The 12,987-nt window shown below is 38.5% G+C and overlaps 1 protein-coding gene across 4 annotated transcripts in view; it reads right to left on the reverse strand.

Annotated features, from left to right (window-relative positions):
- Positions 1-2,812: 2,812 nt before the first annotated feature.
- The window catches only part of LOC149812611 (uncharacterized), a 28,366-nt gene continuing 18,191 nt past the window's right edge, over positions 2,813-12,987 (reverse strand). The window contains exons 3-5 of one of the 4 annotated variants that reach the window (XM_089992209.1): positions 5,961-7,195; positions 4,345-5,697; positions 2,813-3,119 (exon numbers count right to left, since the gene is read on the reverse strand). In XM_089992209.1, coding sequence (XP_089848335.1) covers positions 4,380-5,697; positions 5,961-7,195 — 2,553 coding nt within the window. In that variant the 3' untranslated portion in view covers positions 2,813-3,119; positions 4,345-4,379. Of the gene's footprint in view, positions 3,124-3,197; positions 3,280-4,068; positions 5,698-5,960; positions 7,196-12,987 lie in introns of those variants that run through there. The other 3 variants (XM_089992207.1, XM_089992210.1, XM_089992211.1) reach the window with 3 other exon arrangements.

The raw sequence follows: 12,987 nt of genomic DNA on the forward strand, positions 1-12,987 counted from the left end.
CCAACAACCAAGAATCTAAACCATCTAATGATCTAGAGGCTTACAACACCACATCTCGTTCCATGTGGCTTTCTAAAAATGTGTAGTCCTTTCTTCATCTGGTAAGGTGTAATTACATGTTTGCAGTAAAATCACAATGTGCAACTTACACTAATTCTAAGGCAATTATTTGATTTCAGAAGCACTTGCACATTGTTCTGTTTCATCCAAGCACAATCAACAGGAGATTGGCATTACCCAAATTTCATTCAAAAAACTAGCTTTAGTTAAAAGCATTAAATTTGAAAAGAAATTGTCATGAACCAAAATGATTTTTTCAATTTTGTCCATAAATTTAAATTCCATATGGACCACAAGAAGGAAAAGAAGAAATGCATTCTGCACTATTGCAAGAAAGAAATTGCAAAGAACAAATTCATGCCTTTAAATTTCCACTGAAAGGGCGAGAGACAATTGTCATTTCTCTATCCCCAATCTGATTTAAGAAAACACATCCGCTCCCTGCAGACAAGAGTGCATCATTTAGAAGTGTAAGAATGACAGTGTCCAATCAACCTAGAAGCTTATTAGCAATAAAATTACACTTCCTTTGAGCCATAAATATCCAAAAGCATTAAATCTTTTATGTGCACTAGAAAGACTACAAAGTGCATAAAAAGACTCCTATCGTAGTTTTCTACCCAGAACTAGTGCCACAATAGAGACAACAGCCATGCTTCTAAATGACCTTGCATATTGCACAGAATCTTAGGGAGGTCTCATACACTATTTCTTGTTGCAATTATCGCTCTTTCTCAATCGTGATTTCTATGGACGACACCGGTTGACAATCTAGAGTCACTTCAATCTGCAACCTAGCGAACTGAAGTTGCTCCTTCGCTTTTGTGAATGAATTCATCCCCGACAGGGTTCTCCCTAGTGCCTCTACAACACCTTCAAACACGTCCTCTGACCACAACTCTAGAGAGAGCTCTCGAAGTCTAATCCACATGGGAACCATCTTGAGAGGCACGTCGGGTCTCCATGGATTTGTTACTAAGGTTCTTCCTGCAACGTGCCAGGCACCCCCCCACTGGGTGACGATCCTCCATTGCTCTTCCGTCTCCTCCACTGAAATCAGCAACAACCCATCCCTGAGGCTCTGTTTGCGGGAAGGAGTTGCAAGGAGTGGAATTCAAGGGAAATGAATTTGGGAGGAATTGTGGACTCCTTATTTTCTTTTGTTTGGAATAGGCTTGCAACTAAATCATATTCCTCACCTTGAAACGGTAGCATGGTATTTGGGCTCGGCCCTGCTATATATTATGTAAACATATAATATGCATATATATATATAATATGTATATATATAGAGAGAGAGAGAGTAGAGTAGAGTGTAGGTGCTTAAACATTTAGGTACTTGTGATACATGCATGGGTTTTTCTGCTTTTCTGGTATTTTTTCGTAGTTCCGACCCCGTAACTGTGTTGTGCATGGTCAATTTATGAGGAATACACATCGAGATCACGTGTTTTTTATGAAAAAAATCATATTGGGAGCCTAAAAAATTTACAAAAAGTTTAGGCCATTGATTTTTTTTAATCTTATAAAACCCACTCATGTGTTGGAATCTAACACTTCAAGAACTGATCCCTATAAAATCAAGTACATAGATCACATTTGTATGGTCAGAATTTAAAAACTAAACTAAAAAAACCCTGAAATCCCCATCAAGCATGTATCGCAAGCACCTACCCTCTACTTCACATATATATTATGTGTATATACATGTATATATTATATATGCATATAGATTATGTATACATATATATATAACATAAAAATATAAGATTTACCAAGGTAAATGGGGTAAAAATTTTGAACCATCGAAAATTTAGGAACCCACCCTGATTCAAGGAGTTGCAAATACCTCCTCTTTTGAAGAGATTCAAATAGGTAGTTTGGAATTGGAGTCCGTTGATTCCCAGCCGAAAATCTCAACTCTCTCCAACTCCTCTCCAACATTAGCTAATTATCCATATTCAATGTCACATCATATAACTGTCCCCGATTACATCCCAACTCCTCCGACGACAGGCTCCCAAAGAGAACCTAATAGAGGAGATGGGATTTGGAATTGATGGCCATTGGGCTTTGAGGGAGTCAAACACGAAACAATATTCCATGTTTTATCTGATAGTCTTCCCAGGAACCCTGCAAGTGCAGTCCACTTCATCGGTTCCATAAGTTTCTCGTAGTGAGATGACGAGATGATAACTTGAGGACGTTCCTTGCTTTTAATGGCTCTCGCCGCCCCTTCCACAAGTGATGCCTTGGAGTAACTCTTCTCTCTACCTACCACCTGGGCCAGGAGCATCAAATGTAAAGTTGGGGTTTCCTTCCCCTCATTCAAAAGACCCTAGCTCCTGCAGTTCACCCTGACTCTTGGTAGTGACCTGTGCCGCTTCCACCACCATCATTGTAATGCGCTGCTTAGCTGCCTTCACAGTTCCTTCCTCTTCCCCACCATTAGTTGGTGCCTCCACCTCCAATGCACCCCAGGGTGGAACTTGGAGTTGGACCCTTTAAAGTAATGCCCTTGTTCTGCCCCGTTAAGCCTCTTTAAAATTTGTTATTTTTTCTCGCAACTAACGCCATAGATGTGATCTATAGGTTTTGTTTAGTGGAAACTGGCTTTTGGATCACCGGAATCTAACGTTTTCCGGTGATCCAAAATTAATAGCTACAAAGGCTTCAATTTTTTCAGCTCATAAAAATACATTTTTTCATCGAAAAACATGATTCAAAAGTCGATTTCCACTAAATCGAGTATGCTAAACACATCTAACGGTTCAGATCTATTATAAAATACTTCAAACTATGGGGCCTAACAAGGCAGAACAAGAAAAATGGCCTAATATGTTCAGTTCTCCGGAACAGCTAAATACATGAGAGTAGGATCCAGAACAGCCAAAAATTGCAAAACCCCATCCTGGATCCAACCCATTTGCAAACCACCCCACCACCACCACCACCTCTCTCTCTCTCATCATTGTGCCTGCATCTTAGAAAATGCTCAAACTGGCAAGGATCTGGGGCCTCCTTTCAAAAGCTCCACCAGGAAAGGCGTCTTTTCACATCTGCCTACAACATTCACCAATCGCTTCCATCAGTTGAGAAAAATCTAATTCATCCGAAGAGGCAAGTAAAAAGAACCAGTCTCTCTGTGTTAGCTCCCATAAGTAGAGCATTTTAATGACAGCATAGGGAAGTCACAATGCACCTTACAATTTCACCAACCTATCCAGGAAAAAGCAACCTGACATCACATCTGTTTTGATATAAGCTTAGAAAGACGAATCTAAAGGAAAATTAATGTGCCATGAAGTAACGCAGGCTGGAAAGTTACAAAGTTCACCATGCAGTCTTAATTAATGCCCTCACTTGTCCATCAACGTTTAACAAAAAAGAAGTTAAAATCCACAATTTCAATCCATAAGACCTCAGGAGAAAACCGACAGCCACCGTCTAAAATAATGGTCTTGAGTAAAATCAAACCATAGAAATGAGTCAGAACAAGTGAGAAAATACGGCATTCAGCACCTGTGTAGTTCACCACCCCCTCCCTCCAAATCACCCACATATGGGCCTATAGGATTTAGAAGGGTCAAACTTGTATTAACATCAAGTTTTAAATACAAACATGCAGTTGATTCAAACTATGATTTCAAAGATATCTGCCAGCCAGAAGGACAAAAAAGCAGAACCTGTCTAAAGAGGACAACTAATAAGAAAGGCATAGACCATTTAGCCAGAGAATGCTTTTCCAGGTCTAGTGATTAATGGAGGCTTAAAATAAAACAAATTCTTGCGGAATGCAACTCTTACAGGTTTGACATTACTGATTCTTATTGTCCATCACTGCAGTATAGAAAACCTCTACACAGCAATTTAGGATAGTTTTACTCAGAAGCAACAAGCATATTGGGACACAAACTAGGCTAACTAGTCTTAATTAGAAGTCAAAAAAAGCAGTACATGATTTTATATTTAGATGTCAAGGAGCCGTAGCTTGACAGTTGGAAAGCTCTTTGGGCAAAATGAAGCAATTTTGAGACCAAAAATGGTGAAGACAGTCAACTTACATACTGAATCAAGAAACTACACTATTACTGCATGTAACAAACATGAGCAAAAAGAGAAAAGATTAACCTGAACATGATAAGAAAAGGATCTAGGAGCCATTTATCAAGCATGACCCAAACCCACAAAATGTTAATTTTTAGATCTCCTAATTGTTGTACTTGAAATGTGCCATGAAGTAGAAACTGGCTAGAGAAAGAGCATATACTATAGGACTTATACCTCTGGTGCATAGGAACAACTCCCAGGTCGCAAAACTAATGTTTGTCAGCTGACTTTGCTTGTTGTTGGATCTGCTGAAGAAGGGATGCTGCTAGTTGCAGGGTTGCCTGAAGGCGCTTCTGTGGATCAGATTCGACCTCTTCTTTGCCATGCTGCAACAGCTTTTCTGGAGCTTCAGGGTTTCGTGCCTGCATTTCCGCATCATCTATGAGAGGGACAGGTTGACTCTTTGATGCATGCTGTGGCAAGTGCTGAACTTGTCCAGAGGAAGTTAAAAACTCAGCAGCAGCAGAAGCATGGCCCTGGGGATTGGAATTCTGAGCAGCTCTGTACATGTGCTGAGGCTCATGTGACACAGAAACCAGTTTGGGGCTTTCTTTCAGTGACGAATTAGGCAACTCAGATGGCTGCTTTCGCATGAGAACAGATGCCAACTGTACAAGCTGTTCAGGAGGGAGCTGTGGAACCAACATGGGTGAAGACAATTGAGGTTTGGTTTGAGGATGAGAAACCGTACTGCTAGCTAAAGTTGTCAGGTTCTCAGGAATGTATTGTGCTGAGCTTCCTTCTCCAAGCCTTTTCTTCCTTAAAAGATACTCTTGTGCTGCAGAATCTTCAGAAGAATGAGGCCCGTATGAAGGATCAAAGGAAATATGATCCCCAATCCCCGAACTTCTTTTCCAAATTTGAGCACGTGATTGAAAGGATTGATTTTGATTATAAACTTGATCATATTCACTGACAGTTTCAGATAACACTTGCATAGTGGGGTCCCCAATTGATGATGATGATGCTGAACCCAACGAGCGTCCAGTGTACGAAAGACTGTCAAGTCCATCAACCTTATGCAGAGAGGGCAGGGGATAACGTGCTGAATAAACAGGTTCCGAAGATGCACCTGCAAACCTTTGATTCCAAGCTGGTAACTTGGAATCTGGTGAAGGCACCTTTATACCAGATTGGTCTTCATGATATATGACATCCTCTGCAAGGTGATGCATGGGTGGCAGATGCTTTGAACTCACGGATTCCAATGGATGTTGAAAAGAACTGAAATTGGTATTGGCATGTTGAAACGTTAATATGACACCAGAGATGCTCATCTTCCCTGGAACTTTCAGAACCTTCTCAGAAAAGTCTGATGGAGGAACAAGGAACAGTGTAGTCTTTTCACCCAATTTAGCCACTGCAGCTCGCTGCTTCTCTCCAAGATAATGCATAAATTCGTTGTAAAAAACTATATCAGCATCACTTTCAGGAACAAAGAAAACAACACCGACTCCAGACGCTTGAGAGGAATGTTTCGCAAGCATATCCAGGCCAGTTCTAGCAGTGCAATTTAAAAACTCTGGCCTGCAAAATGAAATGAACTAATAAAATTCCACTAGTGCACAGAAGGTGAAACCACAAACATCTACATAGATACAAAGACATCACAAATCCATAAGTTGATGTTGAATGAAAGATACATGCCACTAAAGGATAAAATCAATGGCTAAAGTGCATTAACACAGCTGATTATCTTGATTAATGCATTCCTAGCCTACCACATACACAATTATTGATGGAAATATCTGGGGAGAAGCACAAGGAAGCCAACCAATCACATTACTTACAATGTAACATCGAGAACTTTTCCCACTGGAAAGCAACGGGCACGACAGATAGGAGCCCCTCCCTTTGCTATTGTGCCCTGCCATTTCCATTCCTCATCTAAAGAAGATCGACGTGGCACATGAGAAAATCTGTTCCACTCTGTACATCTCTTAAGCAGAGGGCCAGAACCTGTTTCAACATTGTCATTTGAACCCCATGGATCACCCTTTTCAAATCCAGGTATCTGTTTAAGGCCGAAATAATGAGCCTCAGTGTCATTATCATACATCTTAACTTCAGGCATTACATGGAATGGCTTCCGAGGACCATGTTTTCCTAGCAATGAGTTTGAGAAGGGATATTCTGGAAGATCTTTATCAGGAAAATACCTCACCTTCAGTTTCTTTCTTTCCCTGAACAGTGTATCTTCATCTGGCAAATCCCAAGAATGCTCAAAGTGAGGGCTATCATGATGTGCTCCTCCTGGTGGGTTACCTTGAAAAAGTATACCCTTTTCAATCACATTACTTTTGGGGAAGTCCTGCATCTTTTCTGGAAATGCTGATTCAGATCCATGCACCTGAAATTTCAACTTTTCATGCATGCCAACAATATTATATGCAGAACCCTGGCCAGTTCGTGTGGCTATATCCTTATCAGCACCATTAGAACTAAAATCTCCTAACTTACTTTCAAAATTTGAAGCAAAGTGTGGAGGAGTCAAAAGGAAATCCCCAGTTTGATCAACAATCTCTCTCTCCTGGCGAATTGCACCTAAAGTTCTACTACTATATCCAGGATTACCAGCTAACTTGATAGGTGACAAGAAAGGATCACTTGAACTCTTTACACGCTCTGCTGGACCAATTTCGCTCTTTGAAAAGCAAATGTTCACACGAGGATTGTTGAACAGCTTCCCCTGGAGATCATCTTTTGCTCTGCAAGCTGCCACTATACTCCTGAATTTCACAAAAGCATAACTACGACCTGGAAATGTGGTGATTTTCTCAATCTCACCATAGGGAGAGAAGGCCCTTCTTAAGCTCATCTCGTCAACATTAAGTTGCACTGGAAATCCTATCCATAGCACCTCGCTAGGCTCTGCATCCCTTTCCCCCTTATTAAATGTCTCCAAACCAGCACCATAAATTCTTGAATCTCTTCGAGGAAATGAAGCTCCATGTTCAGCAAGGTTTCTTTCATAAGGATGCTGCTGGAACTCCCCACCTGGTGAAAATGATGATAACTGTCGCTCCTGTCGTTCCACAGCTCTAAATTAACAGTGAGAATATATTCTCAAAATTAAACATTTAAATTACAATAAATCAAGAAGAAACAGTCATAAATGCCAATGTGACTCGAAGCAAGTAAGGGAAAGCCATGCTTGAACATATGATGCATATCACAGAGCACATCTCATCATAGTTTGAAAACTCGCCGAGTCAACTCGTTGAGTCAGTTGACTCGGCTCAGATCACCCAGTTACTGGGTCAAAAATGAGTACAAACTCGTTTTGTACAAAACTCGGCCGAGTCACCAAGTTGACCCGGCCGAGTCATGGGCAAGTCATGCATATATACATATATGATATATTTTATATATAATTACATATATTATATGAATATAATATAAATTTTATGCATATTACATATAAAAATATGGTTATACATGTATTAATAAAATTATACATTAAATATATTATAAAAATATTATATATAATATATTGGTAAAATACTATAAAATATACATAGTATATACATATATTTATATCTTTTATATAAAATATAAAGTTAACATGAACTGGCTGAGTCACCAAGTTGACCCAGCCGAGTCACGAGTCACTCGAGGACGAGCCTTGTGAACGAAACACTGGGTTTTAAAACCATGCATCTCATACCATACCATTCCATCACATCAAACATGGCTGCAGAATAAGAATTCTTGTCACTCTTAGCTTCTGCAGCATATCTAAAAAGTAAAGGTATCAGCAGCAGTTTTTACTAAATTAAGTACTCGGCGGTCCATCCACAACATGCATTAATTTATGTTTTTGCACATCCACCGACATTAATATGTGCACAGAAAAAGGGAAGGCGTTTGATTAGCTAATGCTTATAAAATCTAGAAGTGCATTCTAAGCAAATCCTTGGCAAAGGAAAGAAATTTCTTCCCCTTCTCCAGCACTGCAGCATAAGAAAGACTACTTGGAAAACCCATTTAAGAGTACAAAGACAGGCAAACATGCACCAGAGCATGAGGTACTTAATGTTAGAGCTATGGAGTAGACCACTACATTGCATTTAAACCACATTTCTTAAAACTAATGTCAAAAGAGCATAGATTTCAGTTCTTGAACTTTAAAAGCTACCATTTAGGCAATCAAGTTATACAAGTGGACTATCAAGCCAAACAACTGATCTCATAACTTTATAGATGGAATCTTTTAAACAGAACAGCATTGCTGCTTATGAACCTCACTATCATGAACAGGAAAAGTGCTTGCTTAGGTCATATTCAGGTTATGGTAGGAATGTACTCCAAATCTCAAGGGAGTATATGCTCAGAAATAGCAAAAATGCAGTACTATTATTGTAATTTCTTGTTTCTTTACGTTTATTGACATGCAATAGCTCACAGAAAAGATATGCTAACAATGCATAAAAACATCAAGGATCCGAAGTGCACACTTGGGCCCAAAGCACAAGCAGGCATATGTTCAGCCATCCATGAGTAAACGTATGCACTAGTGGGAGAAACACATTAGAAAGCCAATCACCAAGCATTGTGCTGGTTTGCCATGGAAATGCATAAATATAAATTCATTAGAGGAATAGTTATAAAGCAAATACATTAAGAGTGATGACTGTCACGGGCCTATTTTCTTCAATAGGCCAGTGCAGCGCGATGGTCCTTCCTTACCGCCGCAAGCCTTTCCATCGCTCGCTTGCCGTTGTGTAAGCTTTGATCAATTAGAGTGCAAGAGAGCGAGAGAGAATAGAGGGAGAGAAATTGCAATCACTCAAAAGCAATCACAATGAGGGTGAACAAAAGAAAGCTCAACGCATTTGCATTCATTCACAATTTTGCCCGCAAGCTCATTACAGTTCAGATCTACGGGCTAACCCTTCATGGTATTTATCAACTTGAACCAAAGTGCAAGAGTGGCCCGGAGAAAGTTGACTCGACACTTACATCAAGACTCAACCAAAGCAAAACAGACTCTAGACACAATTGTACAAAGTAGGTCACAGGGGAACAGGCTCCCCCTTCAAATCATGCACCACCCTCGGTGTCATATGCTTCGTGGTATACTTTGACTTCGGTCCGATAGCAACTCTTCATCCAGAATGCAGGCTCCCACATCGGCTCTGTTGTCTCCTCCCACTGCACTAGATATTTCTTCGCTTCACCAAGTAATTGACCTTGTGTCGAAGGATCTTGCTAACACGCTTCTCGGCCTATTGTGCAGACAGGGCTCTTTGTGAAACAAAACAAGGATGCACAAATATAATGCCAACAAAGGCCTACACAAGTGCACGACAAAGTCGCGATCACTAATGGACCGATTACAATCACATAAAAGATACAAAAACACAAAGGCACAAAAGCCTATATGAGAAGGATTTTATATAAGCTCACAAAATGCTTCGAAGAGCATAGAGAAACAGTAAATGAGTGAAGTTCTACTCAAGTAGTGAGAGGCAGTCCAACGACTAGTTGGACTGTCTCCCAACAGTCATAATATGATTGTTATAAAGATTTTAAAATAAACTAAAAAAAATATTACACTTAAGTTCTTAGTGGACTGTACTACATACAAAAAAACAAAAATACCTTTATCGGGTATTTGTATATGTATAATTTTAACACTCCTCAAACTTACTGTGAAATCACCAAAAGTTTGCTAAGAAGATACAAAAATCGGGGCAGCGGAAAAGCTTTGGTGAAGAAGTCTGCAATCTGAAATTCGGACTGGACATATGGCAACGTAATAGTCCCCTTCAAGTATTTTTCGCAAACATAGTGACAATCCATCTCAATATGTTTCGTTCGCTCATGAAATGTGTGATGGCTGGCTATATAGATGACACTTTTATTATCGCAGCATAGTTTTGAAGATTCAGACACATCAACACCCATATCGGAAAGTAGTGCTCTCATCCACACGGCTTCAGTGGTTGTAGTAGTCATTGTCCTGTACTCAACTTCCGTAGATGATAAAGACATCAAGAAATGAAGGAATCACTTAAAAATACACAAAAGTCAGTAGTTCAATGACGGTTATTGGGATCTGCTCCCCAGTCAGAATCAGTATAAGCAATAAGATTTAAGAGTGAGGAAGAGGATAAGAATAGTCCTTTAGATATGGTTTTCTTGATGTATCAGACTATTCTTAATATTGCACTCATGTGGACCGTCGTGGGCACATGTTGAAATTGACTTGCAGAGTGTACGGCATAAGCAATATTTGGCCTTGTAATAGACAGGTACATTAATGATCCAATAAGTTGTCGACAAGGAGTTGGATCATCTAATAACACTCTAGCTTCAACTATCATTTTCGCATTTATCACTTCAGGAGTATCACCATATTTTGTGTCAGTGATTCCCAAACGCTCAATAATATCAGTTGCAAACTTGATTTGAGATAAAATGTATCCTCTTGGTGAATAGGCTACTTCAATTCCTAAGAAGTATCTCAAAAAGCCAAGGTCAATCATATCAAAGGATTTTTTAAGCAAAATTTTAATATCTTCAATTTCCTTTTTATCATTCTCAGTGATGATCATATCATCAACATACAAAAGAAGAATGATCAATGAGGTACCCGTAGATCTCACAAAAAGAGTAGTGTCCGTGTAACAAGATTTAAATCAAAATTTTAACATCGTACCACTAAACCAATCATACCATGCTTTAGGGGCTTGTTTAAACCCATATAGAGCCTTTTGAAGACGAATAATCATGTCATTTTCAATAGTCAGACCAAGGGAAGGATCCATGTATACTTCTTCATTTAAGTTTTCATTTAAGAATGCATTCTTAACATCTAACTGATATATCGGCCATTTTCTAATGGATGCTACTGCAACTAGAGTCCTAACTGTAGTCCTACGAGCTACTGGGGCAAAGGTCTCCTTGTAATCTATACCATATTCTTGAGAATATCCTTTTGCAACTAACCTTGCTTTATATCTCTCAAGAGACCCGTCACTTTTGTTTTAATTTTAAACACCCATCTACACCCTATTGTCTTCTTTCCGATAGGAAGAGGTTGAATTGTCCAAGTGTGAGCCTTGTGTAATGTATCTAATTCAATTTTCATGTAATGCATCTAATTCAATTTTCATGACTTTAACCCATTCTTTTATGTTTTTGGCTTTATTATAGTTGGATGGTTCATGATAAGAATGAATGACTAAAAGTCAAGCCCTATAGTTTGGGGAGAAGGATTTGTATGAGACAAACCTACTTGGAGGCCTATGTGTTCGTTCCGACCTTCTAACACTAGTTTCTTCAGTATTTGTTAGTTGATTATATCTTTCAAGGGCACATGGATGCTCCCCATTATTTTGTCTGGAGTATTGAAGAAGATCATGAGATGGCTCGCTACTTGAGTCATTAATAGACTCGAAAGTTTTAATATCATTACCAATACCTTTATTGGGTAATAAATCAAATAAGAAAACATACTCGGATCCTTCTTTAAGAACTTCAAAATCAAATCCATTGTCATTTTCTAAAAAAGTAACATTTCTAGAAACGTAAAGTTTATCATATCATTGATATCTTTTTTTATTATCAGCATAACCAAGAAAGACACATTTTATGGCTTTGGAAGAAAGTTTGTTATATTTTTCAAGAAGCACGAAGCATTTACAGCCAAGTACCCTTAGCCTTTTCAAATCAAGTGAAATTTTAAAGAGTTTTTCAATAGGAGACTTGTTTTCCAATGTTTGAGAAGGCATTCTATTTATTAGATAAATTGCAGTCAGGGAAACTTCGGCCCAAAATTGTTTTGGAATTTCTTTTGAAATAAGTAGAGTTCCAGTAGTTTCAATGATACGACGATGTTTTCTTTCAGAAATCCCATTTTGTTGAGGGGTCCTAGGACATGATTTTTGATGAACAGTTCCATGATTTTTTAAATATAGTTGAAATTCATTTGAAAGAAACTCTCCCCCAGAGTCGGAGCGGAAGACTTTAAGGTTTGTTTTAAATTATTTTTTAACAAGATTATAAAAGTTTTTAAAACATGAAAAAACTTCAGATTTGAGTTTTAGGAAGTAAATCCAAGTATGTCTACTAAAATCATTTATAAATGTAACATAATACGAATAACCACCTTTTTGACATAACAAGAGCGGGACCCATACATCCGAATGCACTAATTCAAAATTTTCATGTGACATAGAGGTTCTAGATCCAAAATGTATAATTTGCATTTTTTCAAGTATACAATCTTTACATGTGAAAATTTTTCAAAAATGAAAAAAGAGATAATTTGGATATACTTGGATGACCTAATCTTTTATACCAAAGATCTAGATTAATGTCTTTGACATGATTACAAAATGATTTTTTGGTAAACACAGAGAATCCATATAGTAAAGGTCTCATCGTCTATGGCCTTGCCCAATCAGCTTCCCTGACTGGAGATTCTGCATCCAACAAGCCTTAGATGAGAAGAATATTTTACAACCGTAGTCAGAAATTTGAGAGACGGAAAAAAGATTTAAATCCAGTTTGAGAATAGCTCTCACTTTTGGAACAATTTTTTTTTTTGAAATATCATCAAGGTTTCCTATGCTTTTGACTTTTAAAGAGGTACTATCAGCACTTGATACACATGAAAAATATGATTTAGTGCAATCGGATAAGAGAGACTTATTGTGAGTCATGTGGAAAGAGGCACCCGAATCTAAAATCCAAGAAGTCTTACCTGGAGAAGAAGAGAAAGAGATGATATCACCGGATGTAGAAGGAGTGGCCTTGAGAAGTTGTGAGACAGCCTCTGCTTTTTGAACAAGGTTTAATTTATTTAAG

Source organism: Nuphar pumila, chromosome 16 (genome assembly GCF_984573655.1).
Source record: "Nuphar pumila chromosome 16, dmNupPumi1.hap1.1, whole genome shotgun sequence".
Classification (NCBI taxonomy): domain Eukaryota; kingdom Viridiplantae; phylum Streptophyta; class Magnoliopsida; order Nymphaeales; family Nymphaeaceae; genus Nuphar; species Nuphar pumila.